Below are 21,818 nucleotides of genomic sequence, written 5' to 3' on the forward strand. Positions count from 1 at the left end.
TCATTGCTTTAAATGAGTAATTCTCAAACTCAGTTGTGCTTTAGTGTCATTTAAAAACTTAATAAAATGCCATTGCCCAGATCTCCCCTCAGACCGATTAAATCATAATTGGTTTCCCCTTAGCTTTTTTGAGCTATAATTGATATACCCCAAACTGCACTGCTTTAGTAATTTATACAATTTTTTTCATTTGGGACATAGGCATATACCCATATACCATACCATCACCACATCAAAGTAATAAACATATCCTTCACCTCCAAAAGTTTCCTTATGTCCATTTAATGCACGTGTGTGTGTGTGTGTATAAATGTGTATGTGTGTGGTGAGAACACTTAACATGAGATCTATCCTCTTAAATGTTCAAGTACACAATACCATGTTGACAACCATAGGCCCAACATTGTACAGTAGATCTCTAGAACTTATTCATCTTGTATAACTATAACTTTATAACCATGTGACAATTCATTATTCCTCCCTCCTCTCATGCCTGACAATCACTATTTTATGGGTTTATAAGTTTGCCTCTTTTACATATTTCATTTAAGTGGAGTGATGAGGTGTTTGTCCTTCTGTGTCTAACTTATTTGACTTAGCATGTCTTCTAGCTTCATCCATGTTGTAAATGGTGGAGTTTCCTTCTTTTTTAAAGCTGCATAATATTCCTGTGTGTGTGTGTGTGTGTGCACATTTTTTTATCCATTTATCTATCAGTAGACAATTGAGTTGTTTCCTTGTCTTGGCAATTGTGAATAGTGCTGCAATTAACATGGGAACTCAGATATTTCCTCAAGATCCTTATTTCATTTCTTTCAGTTCTATATCCAGAAGTGAGTTTGCTGGATCATATGGTATTTTTATTTTTAATATTTTAAGGAACTTCCATACTGTTTTCCATAGTGGTTGCATCGTTTTATATTTCTACTAACAGAGTACACAATTTCCAGTATTTCCCCAATCCTTACCAAAACTTGTTATTTTTTTTTTTTTACAACAATCATTCTAATAGTTTTGAGGTAATATCTAACTGTAGTTTTGATTTGCATTTTCCTGGTGATTAGTGATATTGAACACCTTTTTATGTACATGTTTGCTATTTGTATGTCTTTGGAGAAATGTCTATTGAAGTCCTTTGTCCTTTTTTACCAGGGTTATTTGATTTCTTGCTATTGTGTTGTAGGAGTTCCTTATATATTTTGGAAATTAACTCTTTATTATGGCTTGCGAATATTTTCTCCCATTCCTTTGTTGTCTTTTCTGCTGATTATTGCTTTGCTGTGCAGAGAATGGTTTTAGTTTGATGTACTTCCACTTGTCTATTTTTGCTTTCATTGCTTCTGCATATAGTTTCATTATCATGAAACCATTACCGCAACCAAAATGATGCAACTGTTCCTCTATGATTTTAGGTCTTATGTATAAGTGTTTAATCCAGTTTTAGTTGATTTTTCTGTAAAATTTAAAATAAAAATCCCACTTTTTTTGTCATGTGGATATCTATTCAATTTTCCCAGTAACAGTTGTTGAATAGACTATAATTTCCCCATCATGTGTTCTTGAACACTTGTCAAAGATCGGTTGACTATATATGTATAGGTTTATATAAGGGCTTTCAATTTTTTTTTCCATATGTCTGTCTTTATGTCAGTACCATGTTGCTTTGGCTGCTTTAGGTTTGGAACACATTTTGAAATCAGTGAGATGATACCACCTTTGTTTATTTTTCTCAAGGTTGCTTTTGCTATTCTGAGTGTACTCTTTTTTTAAGCTTCCAAGGTTATTTTTACGTGAGCTTGGTATTGAAAACCAATGTTCTACACCCTAAAAAAACACTTGCTATTAAGGAATTTTATATTTTTGCCAGGCTGGCAGATGTGAATAAAGAATCTAATTTTTCCTTTCAGTGTTTTTTTTTTTTTTTTTTTTTTTTTTTTTTTTCGTGAGTAGGAATGAAGTTGAGCCCCCTTTGGGGCCATTCGTGAGCCACTTATGGACCATTTGTGTTTCCTCTTCTGTAAAATGCTTGATTCAGTCTTCTGTCGCTTATCTTTTTAAATTTGTTTTATATTAGTTTCTGATATATTTGGAATGGTGCATTTTTTTCTTATGTATTGCAAATATTCTCCTGTTCACTTGTCTTTCCATTTTCTTCACAGTATCTTTCCTTTTCATGAGTAGTTGTTGCTAATTTTATTTTATTTTTTATGTTTTGCTTTTTGAGACTGCACCCGTGGCATATGGAGATTCCTAGGCTAGGGGTCGAATCAGAGCCTTAGCTGCTGGCCTGTGCCACAACCACAGCAATGCAGGATCCAAACCACATCTGCGACCTTCACCATAGCTCATGGCAACTCTGGATCCTTAACCCACTGAGCAAGACCAGGGATCGAACTTGCATCCTCATGGATGCTGTCAGATTTGTTAACCACTGAGGCACGATGGGAACTCCTATTGCTAATTTTAATGTAGTTTAATTTATCAGTCTTTCAGTATTTGTGTTTTTGTGTCTGATTTAAGAAATTCCTTTCTTATCTAAAGTCATTTAGGTATTCTCATGTTTTCTTCTGAAAGTTTTAAGGAAGTTGTCATTTACCCTAAATCTTTAATCTCCCTGGAATTGATTTTTGTGTATACTCTAAGGAACAGATTTAATTTCATTTTTTTACATGTGAATAACTGTTGTGCCAACATTATTTATTAAGTAATCCATCATTCCTCTAATTCTTGTAATGTTGCTTCTGTTATGTATCAATTTTTCAAGTATGTGTGGCTCTTCTATGGTTTTCGCCCTGATCTATCAACCCATATATCTGTTCCTGTACTAATATCACACACTCTTTAAATTCTTTCATTATATAATTGTAAAAAAAATTGATATATACTAGGAGAATTCAACCACATTCTTGTTTTTCAGGAATGCATTGATTATTTTCTCTTCATCCATATAAATTTTCTAATTATCTTATCAAGATCCAGCAACAACACAAATTCTGTTAGGATATTTTATTGGAATTGTAAAAACTCTGGAAAAATTTTGGTGTATTGAGATCTATATGATATTTGATTCTTCCTATCCTTGAAAATGGCATGTGTGTCTATTTATTTCTTCATGACTTTCAAAAACTTTTTTAACACCTTCCTAAATCTATCCGTTGTTTCCATGTTTGGGTTATTTAAAAAGTTTTAACAGGTTAAACATTAATTCTGCTCTTCCATGCATATTTACTTAAACTTAGTGACATATTTAACTGACATGAATACCTTCCTTCTTATGTGACAGAACTTCTTTATAGGATCACTTACTGAAGTACATCTTTTTAAAAGTACGTATAGTGAGATTCTGGACATGGTAAACACTGTTTTTATTTGTTTGATAATGTATTTATTTCATCTTTGTTATTGAACGATATGTTCCATGTATATATGATTCTAGCTTGCTAAGTATGTTTTCTCAGCATTATGAACAAATTATTTTACCATATTCTGGCTTCAGTTGTTGTTAAGCTGTAGTGTAAATTAACATTCTGTAGCGGTAACCTGTATATTCTCCTTTTTGATCTTCTTTTTGTTAGTTTCTGAACTTCTTTCTATAGTTTTATAAAGATGTATCGATATGAATTTTATTCATTCTATTTATCTTCATTCATTGGCTTGCTGAATTTAAAGATTGTTTTGTTCCATCAAATCTGGAAAATTATTACCCATTTTCATTTAGGATATTATTCTTCTCCCATACTCTATTATTGCTTTCTATAACTACAATTGAGCACATTTGAAGTATTCTCACTCTGTTTTGGTTTTTTCGTTTGTTTTCTTTACACCTCTTTCATATTTTTTTTTATTTTTTACTAAAGTATAGTTGATTTAGAGTATTATATTAGTTGTGGGTATACAAGAAAGAGATACACTTACATATACATTTTTTCAGATTATTTTCCATTATAGGTTATTATAAGATATTGAATATTAATCCATGTGTTATACAGTAAATCCTTATTGTTTATCTGTTTTTTTTAATGATTAAATATTTTATATAGCATAATAAAGAGAATAACTTAACTGGTAAGAATAACAAAAATAATACACCCTCTGAAAATAAGTAAAATATAAAATGCATAAATTGGTTAAAAAACGGTGTAACTATATAAATATGTCCTCACAATTTGTTACATCTTATTGATTCTTCAATAAAGGCATTACACCATTCTAGGTGATGTGATAAACAAGACATTATAGACTTTACATTGTACCATGGAGAGAAATGGTTATTAATAATACAATTGTAGACCTATATTATTGAATTGTACAGTTGCATTATTTAATTATAATTATCATAAATTCTTTGATGGAGAGGAAATCAGAATCAGTTTTAAGAAAACTTCAGCATTCCAAGAATGATGTCAAATGACCCCATTCATGGTGGATTATGCACTTATTTACTATGAGATATATTTCTTCTTCAGAGATTCCTTGTTGTGTATCAATTGTAGATTTTTGGTTTGAAGTTACTCTGAAGTTTTGATATGAGTCTATAAGTACATGAGATTAAGTTCTTGTTCTCTTAATTGCAAGTTCATCACCAGTGTCCTGCATTTGTACCCATGTCTTCTCATGGTTTCTGATTTGGGTGGCATAATTGTGTGTGGATGATTTCATATCTTTACTATATGTATACCTTTACTGGTGAGCCTTGTCATTTGTGGAATTTTTGTTTCCTGTTGCTGTCTTGTCTTTTCTGCCTAGAGAAGTTCCTTTAGTATTTGTTGTAAGACTGGTTTAGTGTTGCTGAATTCTCTCAGCTTTTGCTTATCTGTGGAGGTTTTGATTTCTTCTTCAAATCTGAATGAGAGCCTTGCTGGGTAGAGTAATCTTGGTTGGAGGTTTTTTTCCTTTCATCATGTTAAGTATATCATGCCACTCCCTTCTGGCCTGCAGAGTTTCTGCTGAGAAATCTGCTGATAACCTTATCGAGGTTCCCTGGTATGTTACTTGTTTCTTTTCCTTAGCTGCTTTCAAGATGTTCTCTTTGTCTTTAATTTTGGTCAGTTGGATTAATATGTGTCTCGGGGTGTTCCTCCTTGGGTTTATTTTCTATGGTACTCGTTGTGCTTCCTTGGATTTGAGTGAGTGGTTCCTTTCCCATGTTAGGGATGCATTCGGCTATTATCTCTTGGAATGTGTTTTCTGTCCCCTTCTCTCTCTCTTGTCCTTCTGGCACCCCTATAATATGGATGTTGGTGCATTTAATGTTGTCCCAGAGTTCTCTGAGACTCTCTTCATTTGTTTTCAATCTTTTTTCTCTTTTCTATTCCACATCCCTAATTACCACTAATCTGTCCTCCATCTCGCTTATTTGTTCTTCTGCCTCCTGTATCCTGCTGTTGGCTGCTTCTAGTGAATTTTTTATTTCAGTTATTGTATTTTGCATCTCTTCCTGTTTAAGTTTTATATCTTGCATCTCTTTGCTCAGTGTTTCCTGTGAGTTATCCATCTTTGCCTCCAGTTTATTTCCAATGTCTTGCATCTTCCTCAGCATCAACAATCTAAAGTCTTTTTCCTGGAGGCTGAGAATATCCTCATGGCTTAGCTGTTTTTCTGGGGTTTTTCCTTTCTCCCTCATCTGAGTTATAGTTCTCTGTCTTTTCATTTTTATAGGTTTTTGGTGTGGTGACCTTTTTACAGATAATCGGGTTGTAGCCTCTCTTCCTTCTGGTGTCTGCCCCCCTTGTGGCTGAGGTTGGTCTGGGGGCTTGCTGTAGGCTTCCTGATGGGGGGGGCTGATGCCTGCCCCCTGGTAGGTGGAGCTGATTCTAATCCCTCCGGTGGGTGGGGCTTAGTCTCTGGATGGGATTAGAGGCAGCTGTGTGCCTGAGGGGTCTTTAGGTAGCCTGTTTTCTGAGGGGCGGGGCTGTGATCCCACCAGGATTGTTGTTTGCCCTTGGGCTTCTCAGCACTGACTGAAGGGTGGGGCCGGATTTTTCCAAAATGGCCAACTCCGGATAAAGGCAGGCTGCTGAATATTCCTGAGAGCTTTGCTTTCAATGTCCTTCCCTCACAACAAGCCACATTCATCCCTGTTTTCCCAGGATGTCCTCTAAGAACTACAGTCAGGTTTGACCCAGATTCCTATGGAGACCTCGCTCTGCCCTGGGATCCAGTGCACGTGAAAGTCTGTGTTCACCTTTTAAGAATGGGGTCTCCATTTCCCCCAGTCCTGTGCAGCTCCTGTGCACAAGCCCCACTGGCCTTCAATGGGAAATGCCCCACTGGCCTTCAATGGGAAATGCCCCACTGGCCTTCAATGGGAAATGCCCCAGGGGATCTTTCTCCCAGTGCTGGATCCCCACACGTGAGGGTTTGATGTGGGGCTCAGAACTGTCACTTCTGTAGGTGGGTCTCTGTGAACCAGTTAGTTTACAGTCTGTGGGGCTTCCCACCCGGGAGGTATGGGGTTGTTTATATTGTGAAATCGCCCCTCCTACCTCTTGATATGGCTTCCTCTTTTTCTTCTGGAGTAGGGTGTCTTTTTTAAGGTTTCCAGTCCATTCAAGTGGGGATTGCTCAGCTTTTAGTTGTGAATTTTGTTGTTTTTAGGAGAGAAGTTGAGCTCCAGTCCTTGTATTCCGCCATCTTCTCATATTTTGTTTTTAATGTACTGTATGTACTCCAGCGTTTTTCTTTCAGGTCCAACTTCTAGTTTATTGATTCTTTTATGATTTGTGTCCAATCTGTTTTACCTATCCAGTGAGTTTCTAATGTCATTTATTATGTGTCTTATATATAGAGATTGCTTATCAAATATTGTGTTACATATTTATGTGTCTAATTCTGTTGTTTGTTTATACTGACTCCGCAATGTCTATTTACTTCTTTCTGTATCAGCTGTATCTTTATTCTGAACTAATGATTGCCGAGTCTTTATCTGTGGAACTATTTTGAAACTGAAGTTTAAAGGCACTTTTCTTTTTGGAAATATGCATGAGTTACTGCCAGGTATATGGGATCCCTGCCAAAGAAAAATGACTTTACATTTAAATTGTCAGCATATTTTTGGACAATAATTTTGAATTCCCACCGAAAACCTTCATGTCTTGTAGTTAGTGATTTATAGGAATAAATCCCTTACCCCTAAACCCAGAATCAGGGCAAAAACAAACATATGTGTGTGTGTTTCCTTTCTTTCTCTTTAGGCTATACCTGCAGCATATGGAAGTTCTCAGGCCAGGGATCAAATTGGAGGTGCAACTGAGGCCTACACCACAGTCATGGCAACGCTGGATCTGAGCTGGTTCTGTAACCTACACATCAGCTTATGGCAATGCCAGATTCTGAACCTACTAAGTGAGGCCAGGGATTGAACCCACATCCTCACAGAGACCACAGCAGGTTCTTAACCCACTCAGCCACAATAGGAACTCCATAGTTGTTTGTTTTTAAATTTAAGGTAAACCTTTCACTAGGAAGATTACCTTTTGCGGTTTAAGATTTATATCAGGAACTGAGTTTGCCTATATCTTGTGTAAGGTCTAGGCTTTGTGTACCATCTGATGTGTGAGGCCCATTAAAGCTAAATATTGTAGACCACTGGACACTGGTGGATGTTCCTAGGGCAGGCCTGGCTTTCAGTATTTTGTTTTGTCTCTGGATTAATGCTCTCCCTTAGTTTTCATTCTTTAATGGGCAGTGGAGGCTTATTTCTTAATTTCTTGACAGCTTAACTTTTCATCCAAAGGTATTTTTAGAGAATTTTATGTGCTCTGTAAATTGACATCCCTAGGCAGTTTAACTGCACAATTGGGTAGGGTAACCAGGTAGAAACAGAAGTCTTTTCTAAATAATCTTGATGACTCTCTTTTTGGGAAGTTGGGAGAAACATATTAGATACTGTTAATCTGTCACCATGTTTAAGTTATTTTAAAGAAATGTTGTTTTTGCTTAGTTTAAAAAAACATGTTGTCAGCTTGACATGTATACTTGATGTGTCAAAAAATGCCCAGGGTAGTATAGATAGTTCAAAGTGACTGTTTCTTTAATTCAAAGCATAATTACATACTTCTACTTTTGTATTTGATGCAGGTGTCTTTAATCAGTACTTATATGAAAAGAGGGAAGTAAATACTGCACAGTAACCAGTCATGTATGTTCCTGTTACAACTCTTCGGAAGTAGTTGGAATGATTTAGTGGTACTATGATGATCTTGGAAATAGAAGCAACTTCATGTTTTTGTGTGGATTGTTTTCCTAGATGGTGAAGCGTGTCTACCTTTGGGTTTGCATAGGAGTGGTGGCATTTGGATGTGACATATTTCATTTATATGGACATTCTGTTAATGTGCTAATTTTCATAGTCTGCTTAGGCTTGCTTTGTTCCATATGCCCAAAGAAAAACTGTGGAGGAGAAACAGTGACTTCTCAAAGTAAAAGGATTGCATTATATTGCATTAGCATACATTCCTGTCTACTTGGATGAAATTTGCAGATTGTCCTTTGGGATATTCCACATAAAGTACATTTTACTCTTTTCATTCCATACTATAAGATATTAGTGTCCTTCAAGCTCTATAGTTATCCTAGATACGTGTTTTGACTATTCAGATAGGATTTAGCTTTGGAAACATCTATATAAAATATTTTATAGTAATGCATCTTTGCATGTGTTTGTTGTGGCAATGGTAAGATGATATCTAATGAAAGCCGTGTAGCATAACCTGGATATTGTACACCCGCCAACCTATTTTAGCTCATATGAATCTTTTATTATATATCTGAGAATATCGGTCCTCTTATAATGAGAATATATTTCATGTTTAATTTGAAAAATGTTAATTTAAAATTCATGAGGGCCATATAGTTTGTGAAGGAATATTAGTAACGTGGATACCATTTGTATTATACTTAGGCAGAATACATTACATTTAGGCACAGCCTTACCCACCTCACATGCTACTCAATATCCATAGTGAGTCATTCATTCTGTATGTTCTATATTTTTTTCTTTGTTCCTTTTAGGTTTAATAAGATTTTCAAGTCTTATTTTTGAGTACAGAGTGGGACATAAACAAAGTAAAAGATAATTAGCATCAAAAGAATGAATACCATTAGTAATTATCTTTCAGATTAATTGTAAATCTTATAAATTATTTTAGATCAATACATTTCTTCTTCAAATAGGATCCTGACATCAGTGGGAGTTGAAATTTTTATGTACAAAGTAGTCACAATTTTTCCTTTTATATTTATAGAAGTTGTAAATATATCTGTGATCTCCATTAATCTAATAGAGAACTAGAACACTTTGAGGAATTTAACTGAACTTAAATTAGGAAAGTTTAGATATATGTGATTTCTCTGGCCTAGATTTCTGGCTATAGAATGTAAAAGAAGGGTTGAACCCAAAAGAGATTTTGACAGAAAGAATCTTAAAACCTTGTGACGGAGTGACAAGTGCCAGTTTGGAAACTTAGGAAATGGGGAGGATGCCTGTCCTGTTGGCAGAATGGAGCCTCAAGGAGAAGCTAGTAAGAGATAGGTATGAGGGGTCAGAGTAAGGACGAATTCTTTAGATTCGTTGAATTTGAGTAAATGATGGGCCATCTGGGTGGGACGGACTGTCAGAAACGTGGAACTCATAGATGGGCAAGAGTGATTAGGGCTGGAGCTGTTCATTTGGTGTTATTAGTGCTGAGGTGATAGTGAAAAGTTTTCCTATATGGGCCAAGTTGAAGATTAAATAGGTAGAAAATTTGTAAAAGACTGTGTTTTTGTAATGGATGTAATTGTCTTATGCCAAGGTCACAGATTTTTCCAATATGTTTTCAATGCTTGAGTGTCTTTTAATAAACTAATATTTTTTTGAAATGAATGGCTCCAAGAGGAAGGCTGGGAAGGCTCCCCCTGAATGCTTTAGGCCATTTAATCAGCATTTTAATATGGTGGAGCCTTCCAGTCTATTTTAGGAGTTACAAAAATGTTCAAAATTCCTAACCAAAAGGAGAAAATTGTAGCATGACCACCTGATAAGAAGTGTATTTTGGATCAAATGCAACACAAATTACTGTCAGTCATATGTTGATTATGGTTCCACTGTGTAGGCGGGAGTATACATTGCCCTTTTGGTCCTGTAATCTTCATGCAGACAGAATCTTTAGTGGTTCACATTCACATGGTAGCAATCATATAATTGGCCACTGGTATATATTAGCTGAACGGATGGATGAAACACAAATAAGTGTAGTACCAGGCCCGGCATCAAAGTTTGTGCCATTTAACTCAATGTAAAGAAAACGAACACATGAATGTGAATTAAGAACACTAAATACACACACAAATTTTAAGACATGCTATGAGAAAGTGGATGAAAAACATATAATAATTATAGTAGTCAAGGGATTGAGAGTTTTTGACCAGGAAAAATAGGGGGAGGGTTGTGTTAAGGTCACAGAAATTTATCTGAGACTTTGGGGAACTTTTTTATCTGATTTTTTTAAAAAATTAAGTATTTGACAACCTAAGTTAAAATGATATTTAGTATAGGACATAAGTAAAATCGTGTGTGTGTGTGTGTGTGTGTGTGTGTATTTGTTTTGGCCACATGCACAGCATGTAGAAGTTCCCTGGGCCAGGCAGGAGTTGAACCCACACCACACCACAGCAGTGACCTGAGCCACAGCAGTGACAACACTGGATCCTTTACCTGCTGAGCTACCAGGGAACTCCCCAATACATATTTTAAAGAAATAAATAGTATACTTTAATAAAGAAATATTGGCACCAGTCCAATTACTTGGGGAATGCTAGACTTAATCACAGTGAACCTAATTCTGCTTTCTTCCCACTAAAATGACGTAATGAGATATAAGACAAAAAAGAAAGGTTATGTTTTTGCAAGAAGGAAAGGGCATTATGGTTCCATACCTTCACTTAACTAACCTTTAAGTGTGCAGTTAACATTTAACGGAAATAAAGTTTTGAAAGTATTAAAGAGTAATTGCAGAAATCTAAAAAGTGGTTAAAAGCCTATGTTCTGTTAGAAGAAATCCCTTTAGATAACTGTGACAGTCATCAGAAAGTGAAGTTTTGATGCGTAAAAGATGAGGAAAAACGTGCTCATTTCTGCGTTCTCCTTTATTTTCTTTGTGAACTTCAACTCATTGACATTTTCTCAGATTAAACTTTTATGCTGACCCAGAATTGATCTTTTAAACACAAATCTTAACAATATTTGAAAGAAGATGCTCAGTAGTAAGCAAGAGCAGTGGGAGGGAAAAATGAAAGAGTTGTAACTTTACAGGGTATTTGCCTGTTAACTCACAGTTTGTCAGAATCTAAGTTATATTTTAAAATTTATAATTTTTAGCCTTGGCTATTTTTTTTTTTTTTTTTTGGTCTTTTTGCTATTTCTTGGGCCGCTCCCGCGGCATATGGAGGTTCCCAGGCTAGGGGTCGAATTGGAGCTGTAGCCACCGGCCTACGCCAGAGCCACAGCAACGCGGGATCCGAGCCGCGTCTGCAACCTACACCACAGCTCACGGCAACGCCGGATCGGTAACCCACCGAGCAAGGGCAGGGACCGAACCCGCAACCTCATGGTTCCTAGTCGGATTCGTTAACCACTGCGCCACGACAGGAACTCCAGCCTTGGCTATTATTAACAGCTTTTTCCTTACAGTATACTGGGTGTCTGAGCTCATCTTTACAATTTATTTGTAGAACATAAGTACCCGTAGTATCAATACGGTAGTTAAAGTCAAAAACTATTTAAAATTTTTGAAGTACAGAGTCCTTTGGCAATATGACCTTTAAACTCCAGCTCAATCCACATAGTTGTTTTTCTTCCTCTGGCTCCTAGCTTGCAGGACCCTCTTTTCAAAATCACCTACATTAGATGTTTCTGTGGCCCTCATGAATATGTTCCACATCTCATGAACTAATTTTGTCAATTTCCATGTAGCAGCTCTAGGTGATTTTCCTTATTCCCTGTTTTGAACCCTTTCCTAGAATGACTGTATGTGGGGAGAGGGGAAAAATTCCCATGGCGCACAGCTGGTATGTGGCAAAATTCAGAGATATGTGTTTTTTCCCTTCTCCTCTTTTATATCATCCTTGATTTGGGGGGGGATACACAAGCTGTGCTTGTCACACAGCTCCCCTTTCTGGAGCACTCAGACATACAACTATGTTGCAGGTGGGTAGGCCAGACCTGGAGACACATCCGAGAAACAAATGTACTACACTCAGAATCACCCTGATCCTTTCCAAAACGTTGGCTTTCTTACTGGCCTGACTGTATGATACACACTTCCTTTCTGTGAGATGGGATATTTCTCTCCCAGGAAGCCTTACAAATAGACTTCTGATTCCAAGAACTGTCCACATTAGGAACTGTGCCTAGAACATTTTTCTATTTTCTGTCTTGACATGTTTTTGAAGAGTAGGTGAAGGAGCAAAGAGGCCAAAGAGTACTGCCATGTCTTTCTCTCTTCTGTTGTCATCTTTTTTTTTTTTTTTCCTTTATAGGGTTGCACCCACAACATATAGAAGTTCCCAGGCTAGGGGTCAAATTGGAGCTACAGCCACCAGCCTACACTACAGCCACCAGCCTATGGCACAGCAACGCAGGAACTGAGCTGCATCTGCAACCTACACCACAGCTCATGGCAACGCCAGATCCCTGACCCATTGAGCAAGGCCAGGGATTGAACCTACATCCTCATGGATGCCAGTCGGATTTGTTTCCGCTGGGCTGCAACGGGAACTCCACTTTCCTCTATCTTCTAATCCTTCTTCCTTTCCTTTCAAGAATTTATGAGCATGAAAACATTATTAATGTCCAATCTAATACTCTATTACTGTCTATAAGTTTAGTATGTATGTAAAAATAAAATCAAGTATCTTTAGGTATTGGCTGTGATGGCCACTTAGAACATGGAGTTCTAGAGACAATGTGGTTAATACACAATAAGTAATATAATGTAGTCTGCATCTGTCACACATTGAGAGAATTATTCTAAACCGTATTTGCAAATAGAACCTATTAAGCACTGGCACTTATATAAGCTCATATGTAGTCATAATACTGCATTCAGCATTTGAATATATCTAAGCCCACTGATCTGCTAAATATTTCATATAGGTTAACAGAGAAAGATGATATGTCACCTACTGTGGGGCCTGCATTGTATGGAAGAGATAACAGGTTACCTATAGCTAGAACAGAAGCAAAATAGCAATGGGTTTCTATTGAAATTCTATTTTGGGCTTGATTCATTCTGTTATAGTTATTTTCACAGTTAAAACTTAAAATTGAGATGGAGAGTTTGAAATATGCAGAATTGATATTATTTTAACAATTTTAATAATGTCCTTAATATTTCTAATTGTTTCGCAGTTGTGAAAATTATGTTACCAATCTCTTTGTTTATCTTAAAATCATATGTCCCCAAAGTCCCATTAACAGTCCCATTAATTATTTTATTTTTGTCTTTTTAAATCTGCCCCGGTGGCATATGGAGGTTCCCAGGCTAGGGGTCGAATTCGAGCTGCAGTTGCTAGCCTACACCACAGTCACAGCAACGCAGGATCCAAGCTCCGTCTACAACCTGCACTAGAGCTCATGGCAGCACTGGATCCTTAACCCACTGGGCAAGGCCAGGGATTAAACCTGTGTCCTCTGGAAACTAGTCAGATTAGTTTCCACTGAGCCATGACGGGAACTCCAAGAAAAATTTTAATAGCAATTATTTTATGTACGTCAAAAGTAGTCCTGAAAAAATAGAAATAACACCTTGGTATTTATTTACCTTTTCCTTCTATAAAAGACAAGATATTAATGAAGCAAACTTGTAGGTGTTCTTAATTTCATTTGATTATATGTTTCTGTTGTTATATCAAAATTTATATTTCGTTTAAGTCAAAGGACATGATATTTTAAATCTTCAGTCTCTTCAGTTATGCAGTGGCTGCCATTGCAGATATAGAGCTTAATGGAAATGCAAACTTGAGTGGGAGGAGGGAAAAGATAAAAACAGAGAACAAAAGAGGACTTAAGTAGACTATGATATATAGTTGTTTCCTGTGGGACAGGATGTTGTCTACTCTTGATTTTTTTTTAATGTGGAAAAATCTGTAGTATTGCAATGTTCTAACTTACCTGTTTTTAAGTGTATGATTTAAGTGGCCTTAAGTTTATTTACTGTGTTGATCAAGCACACCACTATTTCCATAACTTTTTTTCATCATTTTAAACAGAATCTCTTTGCCTGTTAAGCAATAACTCTCCCCACTGACCTCTACCCCTGGCCCCTGGTGGTCTCTATTCTTCTGTCTAAGAATTTGTCTATTCTAGATACCACACATAAGTGGGTTCATACAATATAGGTCCTTTTGTGTTTATCTTATTTCACTAAGCAGAAATATTTCTATCCCCGTTTTAGGGCATATCAAAGTTTCCTTTTTTGGCTGGATAATATTCCGTTGTATGTGTCTATCACATCTTATTAGTGTATCTGTTGATGGACATTTGTGTGCAAGTATCTGTTTGAGAGGCTGTCTTCAGTTCTTTTTGGTGTATACTTAGGAGGGAATTGTTGGGTCATATCTTACTCCCATGTTTAATTTCTATGAAATCACCAAACTGTTTTCCACAGTTAACATTCCAATCAGCAGTGTGTGAGTGTTTCATATTTCCACATTTTCACCAACACTTGTTTTCAAATTTTTGGATGATACTTTTTCTAGTGGGTATGAAATGATATGTCCTTGTGGGTGCTTCAAAATGCTATTGTAAATAGAATTGTTTTTCTAGTTTCCTTTCAGATTGTTCATCGCTAGTTGATAGAAATAGAACCCATTTTTGTGTGCTGATTATGTATCCTGAAACTTTGCTGAATTCATTTATTATGTCTAAGAGGTTTTTTTGTGGACTATTTAATGTTTTCTGCATGAAAAAATCATGTCATCTGCAAACAGAGACTTGTTTTACTTCTTTTCAAATTTGGATACCTTTTATTTTTCTTTCTTGCCTAATTGCTCTGGTTATAACTTCTAGTAAAATGATAGAAGTTGTGAAAGCAGGCATCCTTGCCTAGTTCCTATTCTTAGCTGATATGCTTTCATTCATGAGAAAGCTTTCTTTTATTCCTAGTTTATAGAGTGTTTTTGCAGTTCCTGTTATGGCTCAGCAGTTAATGAACCTAATTAGCATCCATGAGAACAAGGGTTCCATCCCTGGCATCACTCAGTGGGTTAAGGATCTGCTGTGGCTGTGTTCTGTGGTGTAGGTCGCAGAAATGGCTCAGATCTGGCGTTGCTGTGGCTGTGGCACAGGCCTGCAGCTACAGCTCTGATTCCACTCCTAGTCTGGGAACCTCCATATGCTGCGGGTGCGGCCCTCAAAAGACCAAAAAAAAGAGTGTTTTTGTTTTTTGGTTTTTTTTTCCTTACAAACATGTGTTGGATTTTGTCCAATGCTTTTTATTCATTAGCTGAAACGGTCATGTGGGTTTATTCCCCTTCATTCTATTAGTGTGGTATATTACATTGATTGGTTTTTATATGTTGACTCACCCCTGCATTCCAACTATTACTGTAGAACTATTTCTTCCTTCAATTTTGTGAATTTTTATTTCACATATTTTAGAGCTCTGTTCTTAGATGGGAATGTGTTTATAATAATTATATCTTCTTGATGAGTTGATACTTTTATGAATATATAATATTCTTGTCTCGTTATTTTTTGTGACTTAAAGTCTATTTAGTTTGACAATAATTTAGACACCTCACCCTTTTTTTTGCTTTGGTTACTATTTACATGCAATATTTTTTCCATCCTAATGATTTCAACCACTTTGTGACTTTTTATTGAAAGTGAGTCTCATGTAGGCTGCATATGGAAGGTTATGTTTGTATATTTACTTACTTTTTTCATTGAAGTATAATTGATATGTAGCATTATATCAATTTAAGGTATATAGCATGATTTAGTATTTGTGTAATTGTAACATGATCACTACAATAAATCACCACATATTGTTATAGAATTTTTTTCTTTTTCTTGTGATGAGGACTTTTAAGATCTACTCTCTTAGTGACTTCCAAATATGCATATTAACTGTATATCCCATGACTTATTTATTTTATAGCTGGAAATTTATACCTTTAGACTCCCCTTCACCTATTTTGCCTACTCCCCACTCAAGTAACCACCAGTGTCTGTTCTATATCTATCAGTTTGATTTTCTTGTTGTTTTGTTTTCTGAGTCTACATATAAGGTTATATGGTAGTTGCCTTTCTCTTTCTGACTTATTTCACTTAGTGTAATGCCTTAAAGATTCATCTGTGTTGTTGCAAATGGCAACATTTCATTCTTTTTCAGGGCTGAATAGCATTCCATTGTGTGTGTGGAGGGGAGAAGGGGTGTAACTCTGGGTATGTGTCTGTGTGTGCATCTGTGTGGCGTGTGATCTTCTTTATCCATCGATGGGCACTTAAGTTATTTTCATACCTGGGCAATTGTAAGTAATGCTGTAACAAACATGGGCATATTGATATTTTTTTGATACAGTGATTTCATTTTCTCCATATACCCATAAGTGGAATTTCTAGATTGTATAGTAGTTCTTTTTTAAATATTTTGAGCAACCTCCTTACTGTTTTCCATAGTGGGTGTACCAGTTTACATTCCTACCAACAGTATACTATGTTTGTTTTGAAATCAGTTCTGCAAAACTCTTTTATTTTAACTGGAGAGTTTAATTCACTTACATTTAATTGTTCATAAGGAAGGGCTTATTTCTGCCATTTAGCTGCTGTTTTCTGTTTTTATTGCTTAATTTCACTATTACGATCTATTTTTGTAGGTAGTTTTTTTTTTTGTAGCCTATTATTTTGATGCCCTTTTTTTTTTTTTTTTAAATGGCTGCACCAAGGGCATATGGAAGTTCCCAGGCTAGGCGTTGAATTGGAGCTGCAGCTGCCAGCCTACACCACAACCACAGTTACACCAGATCCAAGCCATGTCTGCAACCTATACCACAGTCATAGCAATGCTGGATCTTCAACCTACTGAATGGGGCCACTAATTGAACCTGCATCCCCATGGTTACTATTTGGGTTTATTACTGCTGAGCCAGAATGGGAACTCCTTGATTCTTCTTTTTATTCTGTATAATTTTTAGTTATTTTCTTTGTAGTTACCTCACAGATTATAATGAACATCATAAACTTTTAATAACCTAGTTTTAATAATGAAATTTAATTTCAATAATATATACACACTCTATTCCTATACATCTTTCTCCCTTCCTTCATATTGCTATTGTCACAGATTACATTTATACATTATATACCATTAACAGATTTATAATTACTGTTTTATGCATTTTCCTTTTAAATTACATAGAAAAAAGAGGAGTTATAAAGTATAACTTGACTTTTATATTTTCATATGTAGTTACTTTTATAATTGCTCTTTATTTCTTCTTATGTTTTTGATTACTGTTTAATTACCTTTCATTTCTGCTTGTAGGACCTCTTTTAGTATTTCTGGCGTGACATGTTTGCTAACAAAAATTATGTCTTTTGTTGTTGTTAATCTGGTATTGTCTTAGTTTTTCATTCTTGAAGGAGGATGATTTTGCTGGATATAGAATTCTTTGTTGACGGTCTTTTATTTCAGCACTTTAATTATGTTATTGCACTACCTTTTGTCTCCTGTGGGAGAAATCATATTAATCCTATTGCGTATCCCTTAAATATGGCAATTCACTTCCCTATTGCTGCTTAAAAATTCTCTCTTCTGACATTTTGACAATTTGATTAGAAATTGTCTCAGCATGGACCTCTTTCATGTCCTGCTTGGAGTTGATGTGCTTCTTGGGTGTGTATATTTATGTATTTCATTAGATTTGGGATGTTTTCATCCATTATTTCTTCACATATTTTTTTCTGCCCCTTTCTCTTCCAGGAATCTTGTGATGTAAATACATGTTGATGTGCTTGGTTTACCACAGATCTCTCAGGCTTTGTGTGTTTTTCTTCATTCTTTTTTCTTTCTTCTGCTCACACTGGATCATTTCAATTTCCTTATTTTCAAGTTCATTGATCCTTTCTTCGATCTGCTCATATCTGCTATTCAACCACACTAGTAAAATTTTCATTTCGGTTATTGAACTTTTCACTTCCAGAATCTCTGTTAGATTCCTTAATTTGTCTGTCTTTATTGACTTCTCATTGATATTCTCATTCTGTTTTTACATCATTTTCCTGGTTTCCTTTACTTTTGTCCATAGTTTCCTTTTGTCCACAGTTTCCTTTAGCTCATTAAGCATATTTAAGACCATTGATTTAATATTTTTGACTAATACCTTAAAAGTCTGAGCTTTTTCAGGTACAGTTTCTGTCACACCCTTTTTTACCTTTTTGCAGGCAATGCTTTCCTGTTTTTCCTTATGCTTCATGATTTTTTTTTTTTTTTTGAACTGGATATTCGAGTATACTATACCTCTGGGAATCTGATTCTCCACTCCTTACAAACTGCTGATTTTTTTGTTTGCTGTTGGTGGTAGCCATTCATTTATTACATTTTCAAACAGTTGCTGCAAAATGTGTATCCTTGTGTGTGGTTATTATAGTTTGGGTTTCATTATGTCTTCTGTCAGCCAGTGACCTAAGATTTCCTTAAATGTCTGGGTTTAAAAGGCTGGAAAGTTATTTCTGTTTACATCTTCTGATATATACCATCAGGTAAATCAGTTGCAACCAGAGAGTATTGAAACCAAGGCAAGCATTTGCACTGGTACTTTAGGGAACTGCCAAACCAATGAAAATGCACATTTCCAAATTTTTGAGAACAAGGTCCCCAGTACTCACTCTGGCATTCCCTTTGGTAACTCACGCACTATCTTCACAGTGGTGCTGAGGAAAAGTACCTGTTTTGTGCCTGTCATTCTCTTACTAGAGAACAGCAGTATCTCTCTTCATCAAACATTTTCCTTGTTGTAATTATTCAGTCATATTCCAGCATTCTGAAATGGTTTATTAAATCATCCTTTTCAGCTCAATGGTTACATTAGTGGAGGGGTCTATCTCTGGAACTTCCTTCTCGGCCTTTTTTTTTTAATTTTTCTTTCTTAAATATTTGTTTTCTGCTTTCTTCCCTTTCACATGTCTTTTGAGATTACATATAAGTCCCAGAATCGTTGGCTGCAGGCTTATGTGATGATAGTTAGAACTGTACTGAAGTCCAAGATAAGCTATGTTGAGAAAAATTAATTAATTTTGATTCTCTTAGGCATGAAACTTGAACATGCATGAAACTTTAGGAACATATTGTATATTTAAATACAGAATTGTAAATAATGGGAAATTATTTTTTACAGGCTTGGTGTAGTTTATAAGGTTGAAGATGATTGCAGATTTTGCAATTACAGAGAGTAGGGTTGATTTTATTATTGCACAAGTTAATTCTACATAGAATTTTCCTGTTTTTTACATGAATCGACTAGTTACCATAATAGGAAATAAAACCTAAAAATTTTGCTTTGTGTTTAAGGCCCAGAATGATAGTCAAATTTGAAAAGTTATTTATTGTCATATGCTTTTTTAATTTAGCATTTGTGCATTGTAGTGCACAGAAACCAAACACATTTTTATATTTAATCACATTAAATTATAGTTTGGTTTTGGGGAAGAAGGAGAAAATACATTGATACTGTAACAGAGCCATAATCAGAAACTTATCCACTATCCCAGTTAATCTCTTTTAAGGTTGTTAATGTACATTTATAATCCTAATAATGAAATACTAAGCTTTTGTGCTTTTATTATTTTTTTTTTAGAATCTTATAAAACATCTTCCTGAGCAGAAGGTACTCAGTGAATTAGCACACCTGAAGAATGAATATGATGACCTTTGTGAGCCTGAACAATTTGGAGTTGTGGTATGTATCTAGCACAAGGGCTTACAAACTCACCTTGGTGGTAACAATTATCAGAAACCATGAAAAAAAAAAAGACATTTTAATTGATGATATTTTTTCCTTTTATATAACCACATAATTTAATATAACATTGATTGTGAGAAAAAAATCCTTATTTATCTTTTATTATTTATATAATTATTGAAAAATAAAGAATTTAAGATTTATATTACAAAATACCTCAAGATATCTTCCTCTATATTAATGCTGATTTAATATATGAAAAATAATATATATATGTATTTATTTTGACTATTTTTTTCTTCAGTTTAGATGTTGATGTTAGAATTTGGCCCTTAATAAGTTAGGCTAAAAATAAGGGTGGAAACTAGATAATTAACATTGTTCTCGAGACACTTTTCTGTGGTGTATATTGCATCAGAAAAAGCACAAGAATTTTCAGACTTCCCATAGAGTGTCATTAATTGATTGAAGGCTTTAAATACACTTTTACTATAGCATGGTTAAATAATTTTTGGAATGAATTATGTTTTTTTATCTCCTCTTTATTTGAAGGGCACAAAAGATAACTAGATATAAATTATACATTAAAAATATAGTTATATATATGTTGTAAGTTTTCCCCAAAGCTTTTATTCAAAGAATTAGCAAAAGATGGGAAAGAGAGCATGGTTATTTAATTTCTTGAAGAAAATGCTATTTTTGACTTAGATGTTCAATACAAGTTTGTTCACCATGTGAATAAACATTCCTCTTACTGCTGCCAGTTCTACCCTAGCTCCTTGACTATTTTCCATCTGCATACTAAGGATTTTAAAATCACCATCACTGGGAATTCCTATCGTGGTGCAGTGTAAAGGAATCTGACGAGTATCCATGAGAACACGGGTTCTATCCTTGGCATAGCTCTGTGGATCAGTGATCTGGCATTGCCGTTAGCTGTGGTGTAAGTCAAAGATGCGGCTTGGATCTGACATTGCCATGACTGTGGCATAGGCCAGCAGCTGTAGCTCCAATTCGACCCCTAACCTGTGAACTTCCATATGCCATGGTTGTAGCCCTAAAAAGCAAAATAAATAAATAAAAATTTAAAAAATAATTGCCATCAGACCTAATAGTCAAACACTCTGCTTCATCCAAAATATTTTATAACCTCTTTAATAGTAATGTATTTAAATTGATCTGATTTGGTATTTTGCAATTTTGAAATCCTGTTTAAATGCAAATCAAAACTACTTTGAGTTACCACCTTACACCGGTCAGAACAGCCATCATTAATAAGTCCACAAATAACAAATGTTGGAGGGGGTGTGGAGAAAAGGGAACCCTCCTGCACTGTTGGTGGGAATGTAAGCTGGTACAACCACTATGGAGAACAGTATGGAGGTACCTTAGAAAACTGTGCATAGAAATACCATATGACCCAGCCATCCCACTTTTGGGCATATATCTGGACAGAATGTACCTTGAAAAAGACACATGCACCCGCATGTTCATTGTAGCACTATTTATAATAGCCAAGACATGGAAACACCCCAATGTCCATCGACAGGTGATTGGATTAGGAGGATGTGGTATATATACACAATGGAATACTACTCAGCTGTAAAAAATAATAAAATAATGCCATTTGTAACAACATGGATGGAACTTGGGACTCATCCTAAGTGAAGTAAGTCAGAAGGAGAAAGACAAATACCGTATGCTATCACTTATGTCTGGAATCTTATATACAGCACAAATGAACCTTTCCACAGAAAAGAAAATCATGGACTTGGAGAACAGATTTGTGATCGCCAAGAGGGAGAGGAAGGGAGAGGGAGGGAGTGGGATGGACTGGGAGTCTGGGGTTCATAGATGCAGACTGTTGCCTTTGG

The 21,818-nt window shown here is 35.5% G+C and overlaps 1 protein-coding gene across 11 annotated transcripts in view; it reads left to right on the forward strand.

Moving 5' to 3' along the window:
* DIAPH2 (diaphanous related formin 2) overlaps positions 1 to 21,818 on the forward strand; it is a 1,391,236-nt gene that overhangs the window by 428,173 nt on the left and 941,245 nt on the right. For 10 of the 11 annotated variants that reach the window (XR_014834653.1, XR_014834654.1, XR_014834655.1 and 7 more), the window contains one exon: positions 19,840 to 19,941. The exons of the other annotated variant lie outside the window; for it this stretch is intronic. Coding sequence is in view for 7 of the 10 variants with exons in the window: in XM_085006645.1 (XP_084862771.1) it covers positions 19,840 to 19,941 (102 nt within the window). In the remaining 3 variants the exon portion in view is untranslated. The remainder of the gene's footprint in view (positions 1 to 19,839; positions 19,942 to 21,818) is intronic. 11 annotated transcript variants of the gene reach the window in all.

This window comes from Sus scrofa, chromosome X (genome assembly GCF_054392235.1).
Source record: "Sus scrofa isolate SSC_HxYL_T2T_F1_AM1 chromosome X, Sscrofa_HxYL_maternal_Yorkshire_Landrace_v2.0, whole genome shotgun sequence".
In the NCBI taxonomy this organism is placed as follows: domain Eukaryota; kingdom Metazoa; phylum Chordata; class Mammalia; order Artiodactyla; family Suidae; genus Sus; species Sus scrofa.